Source organism: Canis lupus, chromosome 17, assembly GCF_011100685.1.
Source record: "Canis lupus familiaris isolate Mischka breed German Shepherd chromosome 17, alternate assembly UU_Cfam_GSD_1.0, whole genome shotgun sequence".
Lineage (NCBI taxonomy): Eukaryota > Metazoa > Chordata > Mammalia > Carnivora > Canidae > Canis > Canis lupus.
Window position 1 is genome coordinate 20,346,383 of NC_049238.1, and position 27,781 is coordinate 20,374,163.

Below are 27,781 nucleotides of genomic sequence, written 5' to 3' on the forward strand. Positions count from 1 at the left end.
GTCTCCCTCTCTGATTTCTTCCCATTCCATTTTACCCTCCCTTCCCCTATGATCCTCTGCGTTGCCTCTTATAAAACCAGATATTCTTGAGGCATTTTCTCAGGGCCATGGAGGGATTCCTAGTGTCCTCAAAGAAACTTGCCTGCCCCCACAAAGGGAAAGGGCTAGACCAAATGCAACAGAATTCCCTGCTCCACCACCCACTTTTTATTATCTGACTTCAACTAATCCTGACTTAGGAGACGTACTCTTTGAGTGATGTGTTCTTGTCCCCACTTGGCACATGAATAAATACAAGCTTGGCAAAGTTATGGATCTTGCCACGATCACATGGCGGGGAGAAAAGCTTTGGTTCAATCCTAGGTGGGTCTGACTCCCAGACCTGGGTGTTTACCTTCCTCTGGAGTCCACGCCCTAATGAAGGGCTATATCCACTCCCTGATATTTGTAGTAAAAATAAAGTAGTCCTTTAGGAAATAATACAAGAAGTATATGCACTCTGATATTGTCAAAATGGGCCTTGGCATCACACAGATGTATGGGTATACAATTTTTTCTTTAAAGATTTTATTTATTTACTTGATAGAGAGCACAAGCAAGGGGAGCAGCAGAGGGAGAGAGAGAAGCAGGCTCCTCTTGGGGCAGGGAGCCGGATGCGGGGCTTGATCCCAGGACCCTGGGATCCTAACCTGAGCTGAAGGCAGATACTTAACGGACTGAGCCACTGAGCCAAAAACAAAATGGTAAAATTCTTTAAAATGGTACATTTTTTGTTAGCTGTTACAATTTTTGTTACCACAGTTTTTAACAATAACATTATATCCTATTTATCAATGGTTCAGTAGTAAATTAAATGCTTTCCTCAGTAGAAATCCTACAAATAAGTTGAAATATGTAATTTGTAGGATTACATATTTGCTGAAAACTTTGAAATTTTTATGTTCCTCGTAACAGCCAGTAGCCAGTGGTTTCACAGTGAGTTTTGAGTTTCTGCATTGAATCTACTTGTGAGGCCAGGATTATGACCTTAAAGATCAATTCAACTTACTAAGAGGGCTTTTCAGCCACTATGTAGGTGACCAGGTGGGAGCTCTCCCACAAGTTCTAGAAACTTCTTGGCTTGACTTGATCAGTAAGCCCAGGACTCTCAGTTGCTGCCTTCCATCCCTGCTGCCAGGCGGCCGGAAGCCTGGTGCAACCAGCAGCAAAGCAGTGGTAAGGGTAGATTTGTGGTTGACTCTCCTGGTTATGAAAGTATCAGCCATGTTGTGCTTTTTTTTTTGTGATGAGAATAATTTCATTTCCTATAGAAATGGGGATGCTCTCCTTTTCCTGTCCTGATTCAGATATGTGCCAGTATGTTAGCTCCTAGAATTTGTTGCCTTCTTCAAAATGTCAGATTTAAATCTGGAGAAGGAAACTGACACTCTTTAGTAGCCATGAATATTGTCCAGGCTCCATCTGCTGCTCAGATTGGTAGGACAAACGTTTGTAATTTTACTGAAGTCCTATTTTTCTTTCATGAATTTTTTTTCATAATTTTTTCTTTCATAAATGGTGCTTTTGATGTTGCATCTTAAAAGTCATTACCCAACCCGAGGTCACTTATGTTTTCTCCTCTGTTAATTTCTATAAATTCTAGTTTTGTATCTATAATGCATTTTGAATTAATTTTTTGGGAAGGGTATAAAGTTCATGTCTTGATTCTTATTTTTTTTTAAAGAAATCTCTATACCCAATGTACGACTTGAATCTATAACCTTGAGATCAAGATTCACATCCTCCACCAAATAAGCCAGCCAGGTGCCCCCTGGATTCCATTTTTTGTTTTTTATTTTTCTTCCTTTCTTTCTTTTTGCATGTGGGTGTCCTGTTTGTTCCAGCACCATTTGTTGAAAAGACTATTCTTTCTTTCGCCATTGAATTGCCTTTGCTCTTTTGTCAAAGATCAGCTGACTCTATTTGTATATGTCTATTTCTGGCTCTCTATTCTCTTCCATCGATCTAGTTGTCTTATTGCTCAGATGGGAATTTCAGTGGAATTATTGGACAATCTGTCTCAGCAGACAAAGGCAAAGCTGTTAGATCCTCAGCAAATCATCGACTTGATTCACACAAAAGATGTTGGACAATTTCTACAGTTTTGCTTCATCATTTGCTGTCACTTGGGCCCAGATGACACCAAGTCCATCTGAAATGTCTATTCAGGCAAATGTGGTTCTGGATGGTATGAAAGACAAAGAACACAAAATCTCTCTTTTAGTAAACAATTTGAATAAAGTCGTTTTTAAAGGATTCTGAAACTTGTCATGTTGTGAAAGTAAAAACATTTAAAAGCCAGAGATGAAAAGGAATAATGAAGCTTCAGATTTAAGAACATCTTATTGGGGGGGGTGTTTGGCTGGCCCAGTTGGTGGAGTACAGACTCCGGACTCAGGGTCATGAGATCAAGCCCCATGCTGGGTGTAGAGCTTACTTTAAAAAAAAAAAAAAAAGTCTTAGGGTGAAGCCCAATTAGAAGAAATTTTACACAATTAAAAATTGGGAATAAGGAAAATAATAAAACATGATCATTTTTTACTTTCTTAAGCTTAAAATACTATTTAAAGTCAAAATGTTTTCTTTGGGATAAACATGCATTATTTAGTTAAAAATAAAACATATTCATTTAAAAATACACAGTTTATAAGAGGTATAGTTTGATTTACTGTGTTTATCACTATTGACCAAAACTTAAAATTCTAGCTTCCTGAAGTAAATATTTAATGAGTTACTTATTTTTAGGAAGGAGCATTTCAGGAACAATCTATAAATCCTTACAGTACTTTCTTTTTTATGATAAAATAGAAACATGCCAAGAAATTCCCTTGAATAGGCTTCTTTCCACATTTTTCTCTTTTTCTTTCTTTTTTGATTTTTTTATGAACTCTGTGTCCAATGTGGGGCTTGAACTCATGACCCCGGAATCAAGAGTCACATGCTCTACCAACTGAGCAAGTCAGGTGCCCCTTCCCAGTTTATTTTGCAATAACAAGCTACATTCAGTAAAATGAAATGCCAATCAAATTCTGGTTCTTTTATGTCTTGCTGGGTTCTAAGTAATTCCATAATCCAGAAATAATAAGGAAAATCTTAAATAAAATCTTTAAAAGATATATAGGTAAGGGATGTATAGGACTTTATTTTTTTTAAGATTTTTATTTATTTATTCATGAGAGACACACAGAAAGAGGTAGAGACACAGGCAGAGGGAGAAGCAGGCTCCATGCAGGGAGCCTGATGTAGGACTCAATGCCTGGTCTCCAGGATCACACCCTGGGCCGAAGGCAGGAGCTCAACCATTGAGCCACCAGGGGTCCCAGGACTTTATTATAATATTCTTGCAATTTTCCTATAGGTCTAACTTTTTTCTTGAAATAAAAAACCTAATTGTAAAATAAAGTTGGGACACATCCGCATCTGGTAATGGTTGAGTAAGATCCTGCCAGAGCAACTTTACACAGAGAAAAAAAAAGATAAACTCTGGATTTAACACACACACATAAAAACAGCTAAATGAAGCCCCTAGAGAGTGGACTATAAATGCTAATAAAAGTCAACGGATATTTTAAAGGCTAGAAAAGAAAAAAGTGTCAACTCAGAATTCTATATCCAATGAAAACCTCCTTCAAGAATAAAAGTAAAATAGACATTCTCAGATAAGAGAAAATTCACCACCAGCAGGTTCTCACTACAATAATTGCTAAAGAAAGTCCTACAGGCTAATGGGATATAATATCAGATGAAACTTAGGGGATCCCTGGGTGGCTCAGTAGTTTGGTGCCTGCCTTCTGCCCAGGGCTTGATCCTAGAGTCCCGGGATCGAGTCCCACGGCTCCCTGCGTGGAGCCTGCTTCTCCCTCTGCCTGTGTCTCTGCCTCTCTCTCTCTCTCTCGTGTCTCATGAATAAATAAATAAAATATTTAAAAAAAAGATGGACCCCACAAATAAATACGTATGTGCTCAAAACTGTGGAAAAAAAAAAAAGATGGAAACTTAGATCCTCAGAGAGGAATAAAGACCATCAGTGAGTAAATGTAAATGTCTGTTATTTTCATCTTAATTTCATTATTATATGTATGACTTTTTTTTTTTTAAGATTTTATTTATGGGCAGCCTGGGTGGCTCAGTGGCACTTCAGTCCTGGGTGTGGTCCTGGAGACCCACGTCAGGCTCCCTGCATGGAATGGAGCCTGCTTCTCCCTCTGCCTGTGTCTGTGCCTCTCTCTCTGTGTGTGTGTGTGTGTCTCACGAATAAATAAATAAAATTTAAAAAGCTTCATACTAACTTGTAACCTATATTATTTTTTTAAGATTTTATTTATTTATTCACGAGAGATGGAGGGAAGGGGCAGAGACACAGGATCCATGCAGGGAGCCTGACGTGGGACTCGATCCCCAGTCTCCAGGATCACGCCCTGGGCTGAAGGGAGCGCTAAACCGCTGAGCCACTGGGGCTGCCCTACCTTGTAACCTATAGATCCATCTGTCCCCTCACTCATATACTATAGTGTGAGGTGGAATCCATCTACATATATCTTATTAACCCCCAACACAGTGTCATCACTTTTACTTTAAAGAGTCATACAGGGCAGGGCTCCCATGCCTGCATGGAGCCTGCTTCTCCCTCTGCCTGTGTCTCTGCCTCTTTCTCTCTCCCTGTGTCTCTCACAAATAAATAAATAAAATCTAAAAAAAAAAAAATAATATAGGTTACAAGTTAGTATGAAGCGGTACTGGGTTAAAAGGTAAGAATGAATAATGTAATCCCTAGAACAACCACATGCCATGCACACATAGTGGAAAGAAGTATAGCTAAAAAGCCAATAGAAAAAATAAAATAGGGCCACCTGTGTGGCTCAGTGGTTGAGCGTCTGCCTTTGACTTAGGTCATGATGCCTGGGCTCCCAGGGCTCCCAGTAGGAAGCCTGTTTCTCCCTCTGTCTATGTCTCTGCCTGTCTATGTCTCTAATGAATAAATAAATAAAATCTTAGAAAGAAAGAAAGAAAGAAAGAAAGAAAGAAAGAAAGAAAGAAAGAAAGAAAGAAAGAAAGAAAGAAAGAAAGAAAGAAAGAAAAAGGAAGGAAGGAAGGAAGGAAGGAAGGAAGGAAGGAAGGAAGGAAGGAAGGAAGGAAGAAAGAAAGAAAGAAGAAGAAAGAAAGAAAGAAAGAAAGAAAGAAAGAAAGAAAGAAAGAAAGAAAGAAAGAAAGAAAGAAAGAGAAAATAGGGTGTATGGGTGGCTCAGTCAGTTAAGTGTCTGCCTTTGGCTCAAGGTCCTGGGATCGACTCCCACATCAGGCTCCAGCTCCAGGGAGAGCCTGCTTCTCCCTCTGCCTGCTGCTCCTCCTGTTTGTGTGCTCTCTCTCACTGTCAAATTAATAAAGTCTTAAAAAAAAAAAAAGATTAAGATGACTGCTTAGTGGGTTAAGTGACTGCCTTCGGTTGGGGTCATGATCTCAGGGTCCTAGGACTGAGTCCCATGTCAGGCTTCCTGCTCAGCTAGAGTCCTGCTTTTCCCTCTGCCCCTCCCTCCTGCTCCTGCTCTCTCTCAAAATAAATAAATAAAATCTTTAAAAAAATATATTAAAAAGAAAAAAAGAGGCAGGAAAGGAAGAACCAGAGAAACAAAAAATAGAGGAGACAAACAGAAAACAAAAAAATAGTAGGAATAGAAGGGAACTTCTTCATCCTGATAAAAGTCACCTAACCCCCCCCCCCCCCCACAGGGATGCCTGTGTGGCTCAGAGGTTTAGCGCCTGCCTTCAGCCCATGGCATGATCCTGGAGTCCCAGGATCGAGTCCCACGTAGGGCTCCCTGCATGGAGCCTGCTTCTCCTTCTGCCTAGGTCTCTGCCTCTCTCCCTGTGTGTCTCTTATGAATAAATAAATAAAATTAACCCCCCCACACACACAATTCACATTGTATTCAGTGCTGAAAGACGGAAGACTTTCCTTCTAGAAAATCAGGAACAAGGCAAAGATGTTTACTTTCACCTCTCCAATTCAACATGGGATTGGAGGTCCTAGCCAATGTAGTTAGGCACAAAATAAAAGGCAAACAGATTGGAGACGATCAAAACTGTCTTTATTTAAATAGACAACATGATCGTGTGCATAGAAAATTCCTAGGAATCTACAAAAATAGATATGAAAACTTGTAAGTGATTTTAAGAAGGTCAAAGGCCAATATATACAAATCAACGTATTCCTATACAGTAGCAATGAACAACTGGAAAATTTGTCAGCTGACAGACATCTGAGGACACAATCACAATTCTGAATCCGTGTGATGGCATAGTTGGAGTTGCTCCCTGGGATAGCTTTTTTTTTTTAAAGATTTAAAAATATTTTTTAAAGATTTTATTTATTTATTCATGACACACACACACACACACACACACACACACACACACACACACACACAGAGGCAGGGGGAGAGGCAGGCTCCATGCAGGGAGCCCTACGTGGGACTCGGGACTCGATCCTGGGGCTCCAGGATCACGCCCTGGACTGAAGGTGGTGCTAAACCACTGAGCCACCCTGGCTGCCCTAAAAAAATTTTTTTAAGTAATCTCTATACCCAATGTGGGCCTGAAACTTATGACCCCGAAATCAAGAGTCATGAGCCCTACCAACTGAGCCAGCCAGGAGCCCCATGTATTCATTGTTTGTTTCAAGCTTTTATTTAAATTCTAGTTGGTTAACACATAAGTTGTCTGGGATCCCTGGGTGGCGCAGCGGTTTGGTGCCTGCCTTTGGCCCAGGGCGCGATCCTGGAGACCCGGGATCGAATCCCACATCGGGCTCCCGGTGCATGGAGCCTGCTTCTCCCTCTGCCTGTGTCTCTGCCTCTCTCTCTCTCTCTCTCTCTGTGACTATCATAAATAAATAAAAATTAAAAAAAAAAAATTTTAAAAAAAAAACACATAAGTTGTCTGATTCTTAATATTGCAAAAGACAATCTGAAGGAGAACAGTACACAGAGGTTGAACAAAATGTTGGAACTACATATTTGTGGAAATTAGTGATTGTGAGTGAAATGAAAGACAATTCTAAATAAGTGAAAAGGTTATGTTTGTTTAGTGCAAGTAATAAATACCTAAATTTGCAATAAAGAGGTAATGAAAGAATGTCTTTTTTTTTTTCTTTTTTGAAAGAATTAATTTTACCAAAGTAACAGTTTGAATGAGGCACAGGATGGTGATCTCCCTGGGTGCCCTGTGAGGAGGCAAGCTGGCGGTGTCCTGCTGTGGGGGTCTAGCTGTTCCCAGAACCATCCCGATGACCCGCTCTGCCGGCAGCGGCAGGCCTTTACGCACCCACGGGGGCGGGCTTGGCTGTGAGGCCCCGCTGCTCCCTCTGCTGGGCAGTGGATGCCTGCTTGGAGAATATTCAAACCCCCAGACCTTCGAGGCAGGCAGGGCCTCAGAGCCCATCAGGTCCTACTCCCTCATTTGTAAAGTTTAAACCGGCTTCAAGTGATCAAATAAATGACTCTTCACTACATAAAACTTTGGATATTTCAAAATTAGAGAGACAGTATCATTTATTCCATGACATAGACACAAAAACACTTTAAATATGAGAGCATTGGGTGGCTCAGTGGTTGAGTGTCTGCCTTCTGCTCAGGGAGTGACCTAGAGTCCCAGGTTAAGTCCCACATCGGGCTCCCTGCATGGAGCCTACTTCTCCCTCTGCCTATGTCTCTCCGTGTCTCTCATGAAATAAATAAAGAAAATCTTTTAAAAAATAAAAATAAATAAAAAACGTGAGAGCACATTCCCTTTGACTTGCCTTTTTTTAATGGTTCATTTATTCATGAAATGCTATCCCGACTTTTTTATGTTAACACTATACAATGAGGATTTTCCCAAATGATTACGATTTTTTCATAAGCATCATTTTTTTTTTAAGATTTTTTTAATTTTTATTTATTTATTATAGTCACACAGAGAGAGAGAGAGGCAGAGACACAGGGAGAGGGAGAAGCAGGCTCCATGCACCGGGAGCCCGATGTGGGATTCGATCCCTGGTCTCCAGGATCGCGCCCTGGGCCAAAGGCAGGCGCTAAACTGCTGCGCCACCCAGGGATCCCAGCATCATTTTTTAAAAGATTTTTTTAAAAATGTGTCTTATTCGTGAGAGACACACACACACACACACAGAGGAAACGACATAGGCAGAGAGAGAAGCAGGCTCCCTATGGGGAGCCTGGTGCGGGACTCGATCCCAAGACCCTAGGATGACACCCTGAGCCAAAAGCAGACTCAACCACTGAGTCACCCATGGGCCCCTGTAAGCATTGTTTCTAATGGGCATGTATTATTTGCCTTAGAAATGCCTAATGACAGTACAGCTACCCTCAGCTGCCCAGCCCAGATGCAAATATTTATGGCAAAATCATGGTGACGGTGGCACAATGTGGTGAATACACAAAAAAACAAAATTGTGTACTTTAAATGGATGAATTGGGATCCCTGGGTGGCTTAGTGGTTAAGCGCCTGCCTTCGGCCCAGGGCATGATCCTGGAGTCCCAGGATCGAGTCTCACATCAGGCTCTCTGCACGGAGCCTGCTTCTCCCTCTGCCTGTGTCGTTTCCTCTGTGTGTGTGTGTGTGTCTCTCATGAATAAATAAATAAAATCTTAAAAAAAAATTAGGAGGGAGAGTAAGCAGGTACATAGAAATACCTGGATGATTCATAAGAATATTACCTCTACTTTTGTGCACATTTTGAATTTTCTTTTTTAAAAAGATTTTATTTATTTATTTGACACAGAGAGAGAGCATAAGCAAGGGGAATGGCAGAGGGAGAGGGAGAGTGAGAAGGGCCCAACATGGGGCTCCATCCCAGGACCCCGGTCATGACCTGAGCCAAAGGCAGATGCTTAACTGACTGAGCCACCCAGGAGCCCCATTTTGGATTTTCTAAAATAAAAAGTTGGATACAGTATTTCCTAGAATCCTCAGAGGTGCTTACCCCAACGTTCCGTGGCCTCCCGCAGTTCGTGGGCTGTCTATCCCATCTGGGGAGGGCTGTTTCACACGCAACCCTGGCCATTGCCGGCCCCTTTTGCCATCGTTCGACTCCACTGACCACCCTGCCCCACTCACGGGCCGCTCGGCTAACCTCTGCCACCCCCTGGCCTCTGGGCCAACGGTGGGCCTCTGCCAGGGCTGTGACCCCCTCCCTGTCCTCTCCTCCAGGCCACTGAGCTCTCTCGTGTCCTCCCCTCCGGCCGGTAGGGAGCCACCTCCCACCTGCCACCGCCAGCCCTGTCTGGGGCCTGAGGTGGAACCCACAGCAGAGCAGCGGGGATCCCAGGCACCCAGCCCTTGCCTCCACCTCTCAGCCTGACACAGACTCCCCCAGACGGCAGAGCTCAGGCACAGCGTCACACATCACCCACGCCCCTGGCTCTCTCCAGCTGCTCAGTCCGGCTTTTCTACTGCACGTCTTCCCACCTCACCTCACTTCCTGGCTCTCTGTCCTGCCACCACCTTTCCAGAAGCCTCCTTTAAGATCTACCTTCTGTCACTTACAAGTGGCATCGAGTTCCTTCTGACACAGCTCCTGAGCTCCAAACGAATCATTTGTGTCAGGCCCTCGAGATGTGCCAATCATTCAAAAAGCCCTGGAGAGATTCTGGAACATTCTACATCAGTTAGTAAGTGGGTCCAACCAGTTAAGTGGTTCTGCCTGATGCTTCACACCTATGTGGTCCCTGACTCAGCCAAAATCCAGAGCCGTAGGGCTTTTGGCATGAAAAATGGAGGGTGGCCTCAGGGAGAGAGGACTGCAGGAGGAACGGAGGTCAGGCTGGGACAGCAGGACTGGAAAGGAGGAAGGGCTATGTGTGACACAGGCTAGAAGCAGGCTCACCAGGACTCTAACCAGGTGGATGTAAATAAGGGGTGAGGGGATTTCCAGATTGGGGGACCAGGTGAAAGGCCATTCCTTAGCTGGGATAGAAGGTAAGAGAGGAGCAAACGCAAGTGTAAGGGTTGAAATGGAAGGCCTGTGGATGCCACTGGGGCGGTGGAAGCAGAGCTGGAAACTGAGGTCTAGAGCCAGGTGAGCCGGGGTGAGCCGGGGTGAGCCGGGGTGAGCCGGGGTGAGCTGGCGTGCCAAGTGTGAGAAACCGAGGTAGACTCAGAGGCGCCTCGGAGGCGTCCTTCAGAGATTGGGTGACCACGCGGCCCGGTCCTGGTTTACACCCGCTGTCCTGGGGTCTGGTTTATGCCTATTGTTCCACTCAGCACCTCCTTCACTCTCAGAAGAGTTCTCGTTCGGATGACAAACGATGTGGTCAGCCCACTCGAGACAGCCTGCAGGGCAGGGAAAGCAGAGGGACGAAGTCAGGCTCCTTTCACCCGCTTGCTTCCTTCGGCCTCCTCCTCTTCCCCCTCTGCCCCTCCATGCCTGCATTTCCCCCTTGCTCTACCTTCTTCATCCCCACTCCCCACAGGCTGTCACATCGCGGTGGCTGAAGGAAAAGTGACCCAGGGCCAGCTGCTCAGCCTCTGGGCGGTGGGCACAGGGAGGCCGCCTTGGCGGGGCTGGGGGCCACACAGGCCTGGGTGTGGAGTTAGCACAGCCTCCTGGTCCTCCCGCTGCCTTCCTGTTCTGTTATCTCGGAGCAGGGCACTTCTGCTCTTGGAGTTGCCCTTTCTACTGTCTGCTGAAGATGGAGACGGATCGAGTCATGTGAAACACCTCTTGGCACTGAGAAGTGGGGTTCACCTTACCTGGTGCCGCTTCTCATGGGGTTCCCATCCCCAGTGTGGGAGGTCAGTCACCTGGAAGAGAGGGTTTAGTGCATGTGAGGGGGTGTCTCCCGGGTTGGAAGGCTGAGGACTAGAGTCCATGGAGCCCTCGAGGACCAGCCTAGGGGCTTAGACCTACTTGGCGGCCCCGGGCCCCTCCGCGGGCCTGCACCCGCCCGGATCACCTGCAGGAGGCGCCGCAGACCCGCGGAGCGGCCAAGGGAGGCCTCGGCCGGGCGCCGGGCTGGAGCCTCCGCAGCTTCTGGGAAGGGCGTCCCTCCCTCAGGAGCGGCCGAGCTGAGCCGAGGGGTTGGAAGCGGGCGAGGACAGCAGAAGCGGAGAGCGACTTAAGGGACTGAGCCAAGGGACAGGGGATCTTCTGCGCCTGAGCGAGCGGACTCCAGCCCCGGTGACCTGCCCGGACCTCGGTCTGCTCCCGAGGGGAACGCGAGCGGCTGTACCCGGTGCGCGGCGCCAGTGCGGGGGCTCCCCGGCCCACGAGACTCGTGAAAATCTGAAGTCAGAGGGGCTGGGAGCCCGGCAAGCGCTTGGGGGGGCTCAGGGGCGAGCACCGGGGAAGGCAATAGGTTTTGAGGTCAAACCGGGATCCAAGGCCGAGCTGTCGCTTGAACTGAGCCTCAGTGTGCTCATCGGTAAAATGGGGTTAATGAGGCGGCCTCGCCGGGCTGAGTGGAGCTGGAGGTGATCAACGCCCGGAAGCCCGGGCCGCAGCGGCCGGTTCTGGGCAGGAGCTCCGGGAAGCGGAGCGGGACCCGGGCGGGGGGGAGGCGACTGCGGGCGGGGCACGGGGGCGGGGGGCGGGCGCACCGGGCAGGGGGGGAGCTGCGCCCCCGCCGCCCCGCCCCCGGAGAGGCTGCCGCGCGTCCTCCTGCAGTCCCGGCGCCGCCCGCCGCCGTCCTCGGTCGCGAGCTGTCACCTGGCCGCCCGGGGAGGGGCGGGCGCGGGCGGGGGCGCGGGGAGGCGGGACTTGGCGGGGGCGGCGGGGGCGGCGGGGGCGCGGGCGGGGGCGGGGGCGGGGGCGGGGGCGGGGGCGGGGGCGGGCGCCCCGCGGGGAGGCCGGCCACGTGACGCCGCAGCCGGGGCCGGGCGGCCAGGCGGGGAGCGCCGCGGCGGCCCCAGGAGGCGGCGGCGGGCGCGGGAGCCCGGGCCGCGCGGGACTGGCCGTCGGGGCCCCGGGACGGCGGCCCCCGGGGGCGCCCATGCGATGGAGAAGCTGGCGGCCGGGCTGGCGGGCCTGCGCTGGAGCATGGGCGCCTTCCCGCTCGACCTCATCGTCAGCCGCTGCCGCCTGCCCACGCTCGCCTGCCTCGGGCCAGGTACGGGGTGCGGGGAGGTCGGGGGCGGGGGCTCCCGGGCAGGTCGGGGGCCGTGAGGACGCGGCCCCCGCCCCGCCCCCGGCACCGGCCCGCGCGGCCCCCGGCGGCGCCTTCCCTGGAGACCCGGACCGGGACCGGGACCGGGACCGGGAGCGGGGCGGGGGCGGGGGCGGGGGCGGGGGCGGGGGTCCGCCCCGTCGGCGCAGCCCTGCCTCGGGCTCGGGCTCGGGCTCGGACCCCCGCGCGGCCGCGCCCCCTCCGTCCTTTGTCTCCCGCCCCTCACCTCGACCCTCCCGCGTCCCTCGGGCCTCGGACTCGGTGTCCCCACGGCCGCCCCCCGCCCGGCCCCGGCCGCCCCCACGTCGCGCCCCACTTGCCGGGGCCCGGGGCGCTCAGCCGACGGGGCTGCGCGTGGGGGCCCGCGAGGGGCCGTTTGGAGGCAGGGGGCCGCTCGGCTGGAGGAGGGGCGGGATCCGGGGCTGGCAGCCAGGCCGGGGGTTTTGTGTGTGAGAAGAATAGGGGTTTGGCCCGCGTTGGCACACTCGCTTCCCTGAATGCTAATGGGGCCCGCGGCCGCGGCCCGCTCCTCCCCGTGGGGCCGCAGCCCTCCTGCCACCAAAGCGGGCACCGGCAGCGTCAGGCTGTCCCGGGGTCGCCCCCCGAGGCGGCCTCCGGGCCGGGCCGTCCACAGAGGTGCTCGGCAGCCCAGCGTCGTGGTGGTGCTCTCTGGGCCGTCGGCCTGGGATCCCGAGGTCAGTGTCAGCATCAAGGCTGCTGTGGCTAGGCTGGCCCTGGGTCCTCCCTGGCCACTCCCCACACATCCCCCTTTGCACCCCGTCCTGGGGGGCCTTTCTGAGCTCTCCGGTCTGGGCAGGCCGCTTTTTAGAGTCCCTTGACTCCTCTGGCACTCCTGACCTGAGGCCCCCCCCCACACCCCTTGGAGTAGTTTATTGTCTTAACGCTGGGATGCAAGCTCCTTGGAAGAAGATCTCCTGCTTAACAAACATAATGGGCCCACCAAACCACTGGATGAGCAAATAGACAGCTGGTGTGGGGGCCTAGCTGTGACAGTGGTGGCTATGGCTGGGGTCACCATGAGTGTGAATGGGTGAACAAAAGTATGTCTTGAAGTCTTAAAAGCCCCCCTACGCCTGTCCATTTGGGAGAGGCCCCTCGGCGGGAGGAGACTGAGCCGTGTCAGTGGGGCGACAGGCTCTTGTCTCTGGGCTAGGTGGCTGTGCTGGCTCAACTGTTGGGGACCGTGACCCATGGCTGTTGATGTGTGCCCTGTGTGGCTGTGGCCTGTGTCCCTGTGGAAAGGCAGGCTGGGCTTTGGAGAGCTCTAGAAAGAGCTGCAGAGTAGGAGAGCTGCTTGGGCTCCCGGAGGGGAGGGGAGGGGCTAGAGGCTGAGGAGGAAGGCTGGGGCACCCTCCAACACAGTAGGAGCCAGCCCCCCCCAAACCATGGACACATCCTCCCCATGTATTTCATGGAGCCCTCTGTCATCAGGATAAACCACTTCCCATGGGGTTGGGTGGCAACAATTTAAAGTTGTGTCTGAGGGCTGGGAAGGAGGCGTCCCCCACCCCCTCCCTGCCCACCAGCTGCAGCCAGGAGACCGTTCCACCGGCCTCCTGGAAGCTGGGCCAGCCCCTCCTGCTCCCCTGGAAACCGTTGCTGGGATTGGAGCCTCCTGGGCCCAGGCCCCTCCCGACACCTCTGCCCCAATGCAGCTTCCCCCAGAACTAGGCCCTCCCCCCATCCAAGTCCTCCCCAGCCCCCAACCTCATCACTGTGCTCCGGAGACTGGGAGGGTGAAGAGCTGACAAAGGGGAGAGCCAAGAAACAGCTTCTCTGAGAGGGGCTAGGGGGTATCTGAGACCTTCTTCCCTCTCTCTTGAGGTCCCCTGAATGTAGGAGCCCCCTGTGGCAGTGGGTGCAAAGGGGCTGCTGGGGAGAGAGGCAGGAATCTGCTCCTCCAGGCTGTTCTTCTGCCCTGAGTGATGTATGGCTCTAGGGGAGCCCTCAGCTGAGGCCCACAGCGGATAGCCCTGTCTCAGCCCTGTGTGGGCCCCAACCAAGGCCCTCCTTGCCTGGCTTAGGCACTGACTTAGGGGCCAGCTCTAGTGTCTGCTGCCCAGTAAGCCCTCGCCCGCCCCCAGCATGTTTGCTGCTCCCCTCTGGGAGTGCCTGGACATCCTCCACTCAATGGCAAAGGCGGCCTGTTTTCTCGGTTCACCTCTCTTTCCACTTCCGCTTGGATCCGAGCGCTCCTGGGGGCTGGAGGACAGGGCTGTTCATCTGCTGGGAGGTGCGCCCCCCCTTTCTCTGGCCCCCACGCAGCCCTGGGCCTGGGACAGCAGGTGGCCCAGGCCAGTGGTGAATGAAGGACTCTGACTGGGCTGTTTGCTGGGACCCTGGGAGATGGGGCATGACTCACAGCGCTGCAGCCACAGTGGCAGACCGCCTGTCCCTTGAGCATTGTTGACCTGGACAGGGATTGTGGGGAGCTGTCCCAGTCCGGGGCTTGGTGAAGAAGTCAGCCTCCCTACTCTCTCTGCCCCTCCTAATGTTCACTTTACCTTTCCTTCCTCTTCCTTCGCCTCCCAGGGGAGTATGCCGAGGGTGTCAGTGAGAGAGACATCCTGCTCATTCACTCCTGCCGTCAGTGGACAACGGTGACAGCCCATACCCTGGAGGAGGGCCACTATGTCATCGGACCCAAGATTGACATCCCCCTGCAGTACCCAGGTGTGCCCAGCCAGGGACAGATGACACAGAGCTCCTGGGGAGTGTAGGCAGGACGGTAGGAGGTGGGGCTTGGGAGCAGCTGTTGGTGACTGCCCTTGGAGCCAGGGATGAGCAGGGATGAGCGAGGGCCCACTGGCTGGCAGTGGGTGGTTAGGGTTAGGGCCCAGTGTTTTTTTTTTTTTTTTTTAAGATTTTTATTTATTTATTTATGAGAGACACAGAGAGAGAGAGAGAGAGAGAGAGAGAGGAGAGGCAGAGACACAGGCAGAGGGAGAAGCAGGCTCCATGCAGGGAGCCCGACATGGGACTCGATCCCGGGTCTCTAGAATCACGCCCTGGGCTGAAGGCTGTGCCAAACTGCTGAGCCACTGGGGCTGCCTAAGGGCCCAGTGGTTTTCATATTGTTCTGGGGAGTTCTGGGTTTCTTGTTGCAAACCTTTTGGTTCACATTTTATTTTAAAATAGATCTTAAACTAATGATTAAAAAAATACCAACACTCTCAAATTGATACGAATCAAACCTTAACTCCCCGTTAGAGACCTTGAGTGTGTACCATGAGCTGCCTCATTAAGCCTTTTTTGTACAGACCCTCAACGAAAATATGGCCAGAATCTTTTCAGTAGTGTGCAACCCAGACTCCTCAGAAACACAGGGATGCTCAGGCTGATTTATAGCTGCATGGGTCGGCTCTAATCCTATTCTTCCCAATTTTTATGTTAAACTCATTGTTTTCATTGATTAACCTTATAAGGGAATGCTAAAATTTAGACTTTTAAATAAGATGATGCTAATGAATTTCTACTTTTATCTTTTATATATATGATGTTGACATCCTATATCAGATTTTGTCTGCAGAAAAGATTCTGCTGGAAAGGGAAAGTCCAGCCCTTATATTTCACACATCGTAAAACAGATGGTTTAAGAGGGAAGTGACTTGCCCAGGGTCATACGGCTAGTAAGCAGCGGAGCTCGGGCTAGAACCCAGGTCACCTGACTCCTGGGCCGGTGCTTGCTGGCACCACACCAGCAGTGCAAGTGTGTCATCACGTGGGTGGGCAGGGTAGGAATCTCGTGGCCCCATCCCAGCAATGCCCCCATGTGAGCCCAGGATTGCACAGTTCCTGTGTGTTAAACACATGGCTGTCTTCCAGACACTGAGCTGAGCATTTCATCATTTTGTCCTCACAGCCACTTATTAACTCCATCTAGCTCACAAACTGAGGCTCCGGGAGCTTCAGTAGCTTGCCTCCCACCCCCAGCCCTTCCTGGGTCTCTTCTGAAGAAGGAGGACAGAACTAAGACAAAGGCTTGTGCTCTCTACAACAACCCTGCGAAGTTGGTACCCCCGTAACCCTCACACCCCATTTAAAAACAGAAAACCCAAGTGTCTTTCTGACCTGGGGTTCCGCCGGGAGCCCTTGAGAAGGTTTGCTAGAAATTTCCCAGGCTGGGTATCTGGTGTTGGTCCAGGAAGAGGTCCCAGGTCCTCGTCTTGAGATAAAGCAAAAATTGGGGAAAGTCCTCAGTGACAGAGTGTGACTTTACTGTCCTTCGTTAGTTGTGTTATTGAGAATCTGGGAAACCAAGGCACAGAGTCTCCTAGGGAAGAGTAAGTGCAGGAGGCTTCTAGCCCTTCCCCTATGTCTTTTGGTGCCCCTGAGTGCATGCAGACCATGGGGTCATGGGGTGACAGCTGGCCTGTAGGAGAGGCACATCCCCATCGCATCTTTCCGGTGGGTGGTTCTGTGGGGGAGGGGACGCCAGGCCCCTTAGCGGGAGGGGCGGGGTGATGAGGAAGCTGAGAGCACAGCTCCAACCCCACGCCAGTTCCTCCTAATGAATTAATAATGGGGTGGGCAGGGGCAGCGGCTGCGGACCGAGAGCCTCTCAGGGAAGGCGGGGGAGGGGAGTGTGCAGCCCAGCACCCCGAGAGGAGGGAGAGGAGAGTCGGCAAAACTTGGTTGCCCCGAGGCAGCCCCCGCCGCCCTGGGTGCGGGGCCAGGTGGTCTGGTCAGTGTTGGCCTGCACTCTGGGAGCTAAGCTGTATGCTCCCATTTCACAGATGCGAACACTGAAGCCTCCAGACGTTAGTGTGCCTAAGGTCCCACAGCTGGTCGGGACCCGACTAGGTCTGTTGGCCCCCAAGTCTGTACATTTATCCACCATTCTTTTTTTTTTTTTTTTAAGATTTTATTTATTCATGAGAGACACAGAGAGAGAAGAGAGAGAGAGAGAGAGAGAGAGAGAGAGAGGGGCAGGACACAGGCAGAGGGAGAAGCAGGCTCCCTGCAAGGAGCTCGATGTGGGACTCCATCCCGGACCCTGGGATCACGCCCTGAGCCCAAGTCAGACGCTCAAGCGCTGAGCCACCCAGGCGTCCCTTATCCACCATTCTTGAGGGAACGGAGGCCGGCGCGGGTGCTGGGAGGAGGGGGAGAAGCAGGGCCGCGGGGCCAGGGAGGGCAGGGGCAGGGGCAGGCCCCTAGGCCCGCGGGCCCTGGATGTCTCAGGACGGGGGAGGCAGGAGAGGAAGCTGCAGGGGGAGTGAAGGCTTCCCGGGGCTAGCGCCTACTCCCGGGAGGGCTCCCTTCCTTCCTTCCTCCCGCCGTAATGACCGGTGCTGGGCGGGGGCTGCGGCCGAGGCTGGTGCCGCTGCCATGGTTACATCGATCTGCCGGCCACATCCTCCCCGGCTGCAGCCCCGACTCGCTCCCGCTCTCCCCACGAGGCTGCTGGGGGTCGGGGCTTGTGTGGCTGGGGGGACGAGCCCAGGTGGGGGGGGGGGCGCCACCCGGGTCGGAAGGTGGCAGCTCTGCAAGTCCTCCTGCAGGACCCCCGGAGCCCTGCTCCCTGCCGGGCCCTCCCCCTGTATCCCCACCTGCATCCCGGCAGCCGTGGGGCCGGGGCACATCTTCCTACAAGGGGCTCCCCCCAGTGGTTAGGGCAGGACTTGCCTTCCACCTTTCTCCCCGCCACTGGCCCTTCGGTCTCTGCAGTCTCCCTGCTTTCCTGCTTCTGCTGATGGGCTCTGTCCTCGGTCCTCCTTTCTTCATGCCCAGCACTGGGGAGGGGTGGTGAGGGGTCCTGCATTTGGGATGCTGGCTGGGTTTTGGGGAATCCAGGACCGCCCCACCCCCAACACACACACTGTATACAAAATGGTGTTGGTGTCCATGCCAGGAGTACACTGTGGGCATTTTTCTGGGAAGGGGGTTCCCAGAAGAGGGTTGCTAATGAACTTGTAGGATTGAGATCCTCTGCTCTTCCTCTTTCCTTGAGCCATCTTCCCTGGCCTACCTGAAGACCCCTCCTGTGGGCTGCTGACCTTCAGTTTGTTGTTGTTGTTCTTCTTCTTTTGAGATTTTATTTATTTGAGAGAGGGTGCAAGAGAGCACAAGCAGGGAGCCCAATGCAGGGCTGGACCCCAGGACCCCAGGATCATGACCTGAGCCGAAGGCAGACACTTAGCCGACTGAGCCACACAGATGCCCCCAGTCTGTACCACTGACCAGGAGTCCTGAGGCCCTGCACCCACATGCTCACCCCCTGGAGGGCCTCACTTGGCCTCCTCAGGACTGGCTCCTGCCCCCGTGTTACTTCCAGGTTCCCAGTTAGCAGTTCTGCCAAGGTCCATTTTTTTTTCCTTCCTTTTTCTTCCTTGTAGTTTCAAATTTTTATTTCAACTCCAGTTAACATAGTGTGCTATTAGTTTCAGGTGTAGAATGCAGTGATTCATCGCTTACATCCCTGGTGTTCATCAGGCCAAGAGCCTGGATCCCCAGGCCTCATCTCCCCCGGCCCCTGCCCCCCTTCCCCTGGGAAACCTCAGTGTGTTGTCTTTTGTTAAGAGTCTGTGTTCCCAGCTCCGTTTCTGACCACGCTGGTGACCCGCCCCCTGTCCTCCCCCTGCCTGCCCCTAATCTGCCACCCGGGCCTTCCTTCCATGCACCTCTCACTCTGCTGCATTTCATTGTTCCCTCAGTCGCTGTCCCAGCCCTGCAGCAGAACTGTCACTGGCTGACTGGCCGCTCCACTTTCTTTAGAGAGTTCAACATGGATCTTGGCATTTCCTTGCCCAAAACACTGTCATTGCTTTAATTTCTTTTTCTTTTTTTCTCTTCCTTTATTTTGGGGGATGGAAGGAGGCTGTCAGGTGACCCTTTATTGAAATACTTTCCTTTTTGGTTCTTAGCTAGCCAGGCAATCCCCCCTGCATCATTGCTGATGCCTGGTGTCATGAAAGTGGCAGCCATCAACACTGCAGTCCACAGACTGGGCAGTCCAAGATCTCTTTAATGGTTCCAGAGAGTTCTCTAGCTAAAGATCCGTGCTGCTTTTATGGGGCAGTGTTGACAATCTCCTCAAAAGTGACATTTCCACTGTGACTCGGGTTTTTCTGCTTCTGTCTCTTGGCGGTTCCGTGAGGGCTTGATGATCAGAGCAGAGGCGGAAGGTACCATTTCAGTCTGGGCCTGTTAGTTCCGAAGGGTCAGTGTCCCTCTTCTCCCCAGACCCTTGCAGTCACTGCTGGCCTGGGCAGTGTCCTCCCTCAGCTTATTTGAGGGTCAATCTTGGGGACCCAGCAGATGTGGCACCAACTTCCCCAGGTATAAGACTTTGATCTTGTTGGGGTTGAATTTAGGCAGCATGGTGGAGGCAGCTGGTGGCAGGGACAACAGAAGGAAGCGGCCACATTGGCTTCCTCTGAGCTGAAAGCCAAAGGCTCATTTTTACTGAGTAGAGCCCTTCCTCCGCCTTGGCCTGGCATTCAGAGCCTTTCATCCCCTGGATGCTGCTTCCCCTGCCTCAAGTCCAGGGCACGGGCACTCCCCCTTTTGGGCTGGCAGTCCGCACCAATTCTTCCATGTAGACCGTTCTGTGAAACTCTTATAATTCTAAAGATCCCCTCAGGAAGGTTTCCTGTAACTCCGTGGTCGTCTGGCTTTGTAGCCCCGGGTCCGTCGTAGCGCCGGCCCCAGCCCACCATCACTGGGGGCTCCCTGTTACACCCATTCCTCCAGGATTACCTAGATTTGCACCCTCTGTTGGGTCTAGTCCAGCATCTGGCACCCACAGGGTCCCCCATAAATGTTTGTGGGATGAATAAATGCTGGACCATGACTGTAGCAACCACCTGGAAGACTATGGAAGCTAAAAAGCCACCTTGTCTTCCCTTGGCCTGTTGGCCACTCACCTAAGAGTCTCCTCTGTCTGTGGAAGGCCTGAGAAGAGGCCATCCATCCAGATGTGTGGGAGTTTCACAGCTGTCCTTGCTCTCATGTAGGTGGACACATAAAACATGGGTAGCCAGTGAGGTGAGACAGTTTACACAAGGGTGTCAGCTTCATGGATTATCCTCCTTCTTGGAAAGTCCATATCCTTTGAGGGCATCCGCCAAGCCAGCCCAAATAGTCCTAGAGTGTAGGCTCCGAAGGAGGGGATTTTGCTGGGCTCAGGTCAGAGGCCTCTGAGATGGTGGGGCTAGATGTTGGAACAGGGCAGGGTCTGGGAACAGAGTGGAGTCTGAGCAGCTCTCCTGGGGCCTCCCAGGCCTGGGGCCAAGCCCCTGTCTGCCCAATGCTCAGCAACCCACACTTGATACACTGGATGCTAGATCCAGACAGGGCCCCAAATCAGCTGCTCCTGCACCCTCCTCCTAGGTGAGGACCCAGAGCGGGGAAGGGACTCATTGAGGGTCACAGAAGGTCAGAGAAGGACTAGGACAAAAATAGGAGGCAGCATCTCCAGTACCACACTGATGCTTGGTTAGAGGCCAGTGGTGTGTGCAAGTGTTTGGCTGCCAGTTTGCATCTGGATTTCTCTGGGCAGGCAGCTGCTAACTTCCTCAGCTACCCACACGCTCTCCATGGGGTTCTAGATACTGGGTCTGTGCTCACCTTCACCCTTGAGCCACCTCCCACTAGTGCCTTTCTGCCTGCCTGCGTTCTGGAGGGGCTGGCTGAGCTGAGGATAGCAGAAGTAGGGAGTGGCAGGCAGGCCTGCCCTAGCAGCCTATGTTCCTCCTGTGTAGGGAAGTTCAAGCTCCTGGAGCAGGCCCGGGATGTGCGGGAGCCAGTGAGGTACTTCAGCAGCGTGGAGGAGGTGGCCAGCGTCTTCCCTGACCGCATCTTTGTGATGGAAGCCATCACCTTCAGTGTCAAGGTCAGTCCTTGCCACACCAGGCACGATGCCCCCACACTAGTTAGAAGGTTGCCCTTAGGCAGAAGGTGTCCGTGTGGCTTCTGGCAGTTCCTGGATGGCATTTGGCATGATTGGGCCATATGGAAGGGTTAGTTGTAGGACCCTCTGGTCTGCAGAACTTTCTGGAAAGGTGGTGAAACAGGAGTTAAGTGTGTGTGGAGCATCATGCTTGATTTGGAGACCTTCAGGGCAGCCTGTCCTAGTGTCCACTGGTGTAAGGGTAGTGGCTTTGGTGGTGGGGGTTGGGGACACAGTACCAGCAGTCCCCCACTTGTGTACAGATAGCTCTTTACTGTTTACAGACCTTATCCATCAATTCATTACTCTTCACAGAAGCCTTGTTGAATGGATGGAGCATTTTTTTAAAAAAAGATTTTATTTATTCATGAGAGACACACACAGAGAGAGAGAGAGAGAGGCAGAGACATAGGCAGAGGGAGAAGCAGGCTCCATGCAGGGAGCCCGATGTGGGACTCGATCCCCGGTCTCCAGGATCACGCCCTGGGCTGAAGGTGGCGCTAAACCGCTGAGCCCCCCGGGCTGCCCTGGATGGAGCATTATTGTGCCGGAATTGTAAAGACAACGATAATATAAGTTGTCATTTACTGGATGTTTTCCAAGTCGATCGCTGTACATAGAACAAGTCTTCCAGTAGGAGTTATCACGTGAGGCGAGTAGGACCCCGAGGTAGCTCATGCAAGGTTGCACAGCTGCCCTGTGGCCTCTGCAGGCGGGGAAGGTGGGCCTCCTGATGGGATGTGAGCCCGAGGAAGGGCGTCTTTCCCCGGGGCTCCGGCTCAGGCCTCGCCTGGCTTCTGGGCTGCGCAGGTGGTGTCGGGCGAGTTCAGCGAGGACAGCGAGGTGTACAACTTCACGCTGCACGCGGGCGACGAGCTCACACTCATGGGCCAGGCGGAGATCCTGTGCGCCAAGACCACCAAGGAGCGCTCGCGCTTCACCACGCTGCTGCGCAAGCTGGGCCGGGCGGGGGCGCTGGCCGGGGTGGGCGGCGGCGGCGGCGGCGGCGGGGGCCCCGGGGGCGCGGGGGCCGCGGGCGGCGGCGGCGGCGGCGGCGGCGGCGCCAGGCCCATCAAAGGCAAGATGCCCTGTCTCATCTGCATGAACCACCGCACCAACGAGAGCCTGAGCCTGCCCTTCCAGTGCCAGGGCCGCTTCAGCACGCGCAGCCCGCTCGAGCTGCAGATGCAGGAGGGCGAGCACACGGTGCGCGCCATCATCGAGCGCGTGCGGCTCCCGGTGAACGTGCTGGTGCCCAGCCGGCCGCCGCGCAACCCCTACGACCTGCACCCGGTGCGGGAGGGCCACTGCTACAAGCTGGTCAGCATCATCTCCAAGACCGTGGTGCTGGGGCTGGCGCTGCGCCGCGAGGGCCCGGCGCCGCTGCACTTCCTGCTGCTCACCGACACGCCGCGCTTCGCGCTGCCGCAGGGCCTGCTGGCCGGGGACCCGCGCGTGGAGCGCCTGGTGCGCGACAGCGCCTCCTACTGCCGCGAGCGCTTCGACCCCGACGAGTACTCCACGGCCGTGCGCGAGGCGCCCGCGGAGCTGGCCGACGACTGCGCCAGCCCGCGCCGCGCGCGCCTCTGCCTGCCCGCGCCCCCGCGCGCCCCCGCGCCCCCGCGCGCCCCCGGCCCGCCCGGCGACGGCGACCAGGAGTACGTGAGCCCCGACTGGGCCAGCGCCGCCGAGGCCGCCGCGCCGCCCGCCGAGATCCCCTACGAGGAGCTGTGGACGCACCAGGCGGCCGAGGGCCTCGCCGAGGGCCGGGCCCGGCCGCCTCCCGGGCCCGATCTCATCTCCTTCGGGGCCGCCGGGCCGCCCCGCCTGGAGCCCGAGGCGCCGCCGCCTCCGGTGCCTCCCAAGTCCGAGGCGGTGAGTGGCCGCGGCGTCGGCGCGAGGGTGACCGGCGGGAGCGAGCTGGGGACGCCCCCCAGGGAGGGCGCCGGGCGGTCAGCCAGACGCAGGTTCTGCCGGGCCCAGCCTCCAGCCCCGGACCGGGACGGGGACCGGGGCCGGGAGGGGAGGGAAGTGGAGGGGAAGGACTCAGGGCCGTATTGTCCTAAGGAATACTGGAGACAGCGGCGCTCGTAGGTCCCTAGCTTGAGAGGATTTGGGATGAGCCCTAAGGTTCCACGGAACGGGGGTCCTGCCAGTTGTCCGGTGGAAAGAAGATCCCATGGTGGATTAAGTTTAGAAAGACGCAGCAGGCGATTCCTAGCCCACCCCCTCCTCACTTTGGAGCCATACAACTTTGGTTTATTAAAGGCTCTGAGAAGTCCTGCGCCAAGGAACCCTAGTCGTGCCTAACGCAGAATTTTCCAACCATACTCGTCCCGGAAAATAGCTATTAACATCCCAGGGAGTCCACTAGGAGTATTTGGTTTATAAAGAAGGAACCCAGATGGTAGAGACTTGTCCTTCCCTTTCTTCTCCCTGTCACACCACTGTCCTTTTCCTCAAGGAGGGACTACTAGGTCGACTTATCTGTTTCCATCTACTTTTGTATTCTTGTTCTTACAGTCATGGTGGATTTCCAAGGCCCTAGGAGGTGGTGTGCGTGTCATGGGCCCTCTTGGAGGGAAACAGGCTGCAGAGGCTGGGGGGTGGGGTGGGCAGTGAGTAGTTGCAGGTAAGGCAGAGGCAGCCTCGTGTCAGTGTCAGTCCCTCCTGGCCCGGCTGCTTGGGACAGGGAAGATAAGGAGCGTCCACTGCTCAGGGCAGGGTGTGGAGCTGTGGCCCTCTGCTTGCAGGTGAAGGAGGAGTGTCGCCTGCTCAATGCACCCCCCGTGCCTCCCCGGGGTGGCAGTGGCGGCGGCCGGCTCTCGGGCAGCCCCCCGGTGCCCCCACGCTTCCCCAAGCTGCAGCCCGTCCACTCACCTAGCTCCAGCCTCTCCTACTACTCCTCTGGCCTCCAGGATGGGTGAGCCCCTTCCTTCTCTTGGTGCTGGGCCTTCCTAGGTGGGGGGCGGTTGCAAGGAGGAGGGGAGGGGGGCCCGCACCGAGGGAGAGGAAGAGTCCAGGCCTGCCGGCCAGAGCCTGTGGGTCCCTGAGCGGTTCCGAGCAGTCCCCGAGCGGGCGGGCGCCCGTGTGCCGAGATCACAGCGGCGCTCTCTGGCCCCGCAGAGCTGTGCGCTGCGTCCTGTGTGTGAGCCCGGGGCGCCTCCCTCTGCGCTGCCTCACCTTCCCTGTGTGTGTCTCTCCGCCCACAGGGCAGGTTCTCGCAGTGCCAGTGGCTCCCCGTCGCCGGACGCCTACTCCCTCTATTGCTACCCATGCACATGGGGAGACTGCAAGGCGGGCGAGGCCTCCAGCCGCCCGCCCCCGGGACCCCTGCCGTCGACCACGCAGCCCAGCCAGGCCACCCGGGCCCTTGCAGAGCCCCTGGGCAGTCGAGCGGTCTCCCTCCTGGGGGCTGATCCCCCGGTGAAGGCGTACCACAGCTGCCCGCCTCTGTTCAAGCCCGCTCACCCCCAGAAACGCTTTGCTCCGTTTGGGGCCCTCAACCCCTTTTCGGGGCCTGCCTACCCCTCAGGCCCTTCTGCGGCCTCCTCTTCTGGGCCCACAACCAGCTCGGGGCCCCTGGCTACCTCCAGCCCAGCTTTCTCTCCAGGCCCAGGCTCACCAGGCCAGGCCTATTCCGTGGCCCCCACCTCCTCCTCCTCCTCCTCTGAGTGGCAGGAGCCCACCCTGGAGCCCTTTGACCCCTTTGAGCTGGGCCAGGGCAGTTCTCCAGAGCCTGAGCTGCTGCACTGTCAGGAGCCCAGAGCTGGGGGGGCACCCTGCCTTTCTCCACTTGGACCCCCCAAGGCCTTTGAACCGGAAGGCTTGGTGCTGCGGCAGGTCCCTACCCCGCTGTCACCAGTGGCCCTGCAGGGGCCCGAGGCCAGTGGGGCACGGCTCCTTCTGGCCCAAGGGCGCCTGGAGGGGCCTCCTGCCAGTCCCCGGGAGGGGGCCGCGGGCTGGGGAGGCCGGGATGCCTCCTCCTGGCAGCCCCCTGCTGACCTGTCTGCGCTCTCTCTGGAAGAAGTCTCTCGAAGTCTCCGTTTCATTGGGCTCTCAGAGGATGTGGTGAGCTTCTTTGCCCGAGAACGCATTGATGGCAGCATCTTTGTGCAGCTCAGTGAGGATATCCTGGCGGATGACTTCCACCTCACCAAGCTGCAGGTCAAGAAGATCATGCAGTTCATCAAAGGCTGGCGGCCCAAGATCTGACGTTCCCAGCTTGTAGCTGCACAACTGGAATCCTTGCACGGAGGCCCTGGGGGTTAGCCACGGTCTGCGGGGGGACAGCACTGCCAGAGCGGGTCCTGCCTGTGAGGAGAATCTATGCCAGACTGAGGCAGCTAGGCAGCCCCTCAGAAGTGAATCCAGGGGAGACACGCTTGGAAATGGGGACATCTGGCCTTTGTGCAGAGTAAGTGGGGAGGGGGTTGGAGGCAGCAGTGCACGCCTGGGCCTGGGGACACATTGCTGCGGTTCCCATGGTAGGGAGGGGCAAAAACTGGCCTTCATGGTGACCTGACATCCTCCCATGTCTTGATGTGGAGCTTCAGACATCTTGCACTTCTCGAGCTTGTAGGTTCAGGTTAGTGACAAGAGAAGAAGATGTCCCATAATCGAAGCACAGATCTCCCAAGAGCCCTCTCTCTCCTCTGTGTTCCTTGGGCCTTTGGCCTAAGTCGCCCGAGTCTGGGTGCCTTTTCCATTATCTCTGGGATGCCCTTCCCTTGTCCTTCCCTTCCCCTTAGGGCCCTGGCCCCGAGTACAGGTGTATCCAGTACAGGTCTGTGCCATTGCCCCTCTGAGGCTCCAGCTCTGTGCGCTGGTTCACGGGTGAGGACTCTGGGAGAGCACAGCTCTGCTGTTGACCTGCTCATCTAGTTAAGGGAGGCAGATGCTCCCCTGATGTCTCTAGTGCCCAGGCTTCTGCCTTCTGTCCTGCCGGGTCGGGTCCCATCTGAGAAGCTTCTCAGTGGAAGAGCAGGTACATTGAGGTCAGCTGCTCCTGGGTTCTAGAGGCAAGTGGCCTTCTGCCCATCTCCTGCCCCCTTCGTTTGACTGGCAAACACAGGGTGTATCTCTCCGGTTTTCTGTTCGCTGGCACGGGACGGGTGGGAAAGAGAAAGCACAGTGGTTTGGGGAAACAGGCTTTCTCCCCGCTCCTGGAGCTCAGGCCTCCCACACGTGTTCCTGTGCCTCGCAGTGGGTGTCTGTGGCCTGGACCTTGGGCGTGGCGATCTGCTTGTGCCTGGAGCAGGCTGGCTGTTGTGTACAACCACCCATCCCCCTGTGCTCTCCGGGTTTCACTGCCCCAGAACCACACTAACTCTCCCCATGCCACTAGTGTCAGGCCCCACACGGACCAGCCTTCTCTGCTGCCTTATCTAGCCTACCTAGATATTTATTTCCTCCGTTTTTCTCTTAAGAGTAGTGAAGCCATGCTGGTGCTCATGCCCTGAGCAGATGCCTCCGCTCCAGGGGAAGGGAGTCAGGAAGTAGAGCACACAAACTGTGATCCTGAAGCATTGGGTTTCCTTGCCGATCACTCTGTGAATCCTCAAGGACTCGTGAAATAAATGCTAGAGCACTGAACAGCAGTGCGGGTGAAATTCTGGGTGTCAATGCTCTCTTCCTCTGGAGGGTCCTGAGAACTGACAGGCACAATGTGTAGGCCTCTGGGTACAAGAGGACTTTGGGATGGGGTGTGCATGTGGCCCACTCCTGGGTTCCCTTCCAAAAGCCCCTCCTCAGCCCCTCTCCTACAAGAACCTTCCAGCTCCCACCAGTGTCTCAACGTAATTCCTACTTTCTAGTGCTGCTGAGTGGAAAGTTCTGTGTTACCAGCCAGGGCCCAAGTTTACATTCTTGCACTGGCCAAATGCCTGCCTGAGGCTCTCCCAGACACCCCCCCATTTAGAAGCCTGTTAATGGCTCTGGTGAGAGGATCCATTCTCTACTTTCTACTGGTCATCTGAAAATCCCAATGCACAGATGACTTGGTTTTAGCCTGGCTTTGCAGCAACCATGAGTAGTTAGTAGAGCCAGAGCTAAGCTCCCTGCCCCCTGGGACCAGGGGGTATCTGAAGTACTAGCAACTTGGAGCAGAGGCAGGAGCAATGGGTCACATCTGAGTTCAGAGCACAGCACAGTCAGACTTCCGATTCTGCACACATGGTCCCTTCTGCCAGACTGGTCAGGAGCCCAAAGGCTGTTTACACGTACTGGGTACTGCTTCCACCAGAACATGAGAGGGACTCTCCAGCCCAGAGGGCATTGGGAGGGCAGAGAGGAGGCTCTCGCAGCTTGGTGGCACTGGTGAGTTGGCTCATTGTTCCCTCGAACTGCTTGTTGCGTGGTTTCTGATGACCCATCCATCCTTCCATGCTCTGGGGCAGCCAAGACGCACAGGATATAATGACCAGGAAGATACTCTCTCCTGTGCTTCACTCCAACGTTAACATCCTGAGAACATGTGCATGAGTCCCACCACAAAAAGAACTGGGTACCATTGTACTATGAGGCATTAGTTTGGGGAAAGGTGGCTTTAGTAACCTGGCCTCCAAGCGTGTGGGACCTCACCTGCTCTGGTCAGTCAGGCCTCTCTGGAAGGGCAAGCAGAAGCCCGCCAGGGCGTGTAAATACGGCCAGGTTTCGGAGGCTTTAG

General features: G+C 54.5%; 1 protein-coding gene and 1 long non-coding RNA gene across 3 annotated transcripts; one reads left to right on the forward strand and one right to left on the reverse strand.

The window, feature by feature from the left end:
- Positions 1 to 8,655: 8,655 nt before the first annotated feature.
- On the reverse strand, positions 8,656 to 11,550 carry LOC111090544. Its single transcript, XR_005372233.1, has 3 exons — positions 10,992 to 11,550; positions 10,789 to 10,839; positions 8,656 to 10,368 (listed from the first exon to the last, which is right to left on the reverse strand). It is a non-coding gene; the product is annotated as an uncharacterized LOC111090544 (long non-coding RNA).
- A 442-nt stretch (positions 11,551 to 11,992) lies between these two features.
- Positions 11,993 to 26,726, forward strand: GAREM2 (GRB2 associated regulator of MAPK1 subtype 2). Of its 2 annotated transcripts, XR_005372232.1 has the most exons (7): positions 11,993 to 12,143; positions 14,754 to 14,894; positions 20,927 to 21,057; positions 21,925 to 22,989; positions 23,868 to 24,037; positions 24,327 to 25,531; positions 26,544 to 26,726. XR_005372232.1 is itself a non-coding variant. In XM_038560979.1 (6 exons), exons 1-6 carry the CDS (start codon positions 12,032 to 12,034, stop codon positions 25,327 to 25,329), a joined length of 2,622 nt encoding a protein of 873 aa, XP_038416907.1. In that variant the 5' UTR covers positions 11,993 to 12,031; the 3' UTR covers positions 25,330 to 26,726. The 2 variants fall into 2 exon arrangements, 1 of the variants encoding a protein (XP_038416907.1); XM_038560979.1 differs by having other exon boundaries at positions 24,327 to 26,726.
- Positions 26,727 to 27,781: the final 1,055 nt, after the last annotated feature.

Coding starts and splice junctions, on each gene's coding strand:
- GAREM2 (XM_038560979.1), top strand. CDS start 12,032: ATGGAGAAGCTGGCGGCCGGGCTGGCGGGCCTGCGCTGGAGCATGGGC. Junction 22,990..23,867: donor TGCCTCCCAAGTCCGAGGCG/GTGAGTGGCCGC, acceptor CTCTGCTTGCAG/GTGAAGGAGGAGTGTCGCCT. Junction 24,038..24,326: donor TCCTCTGGCCTCCAGGATGG/GTGAGCCCCTTC, acceptor CTCCGCCCACAG/GGCAGGTTCTCGCAGTGCCA.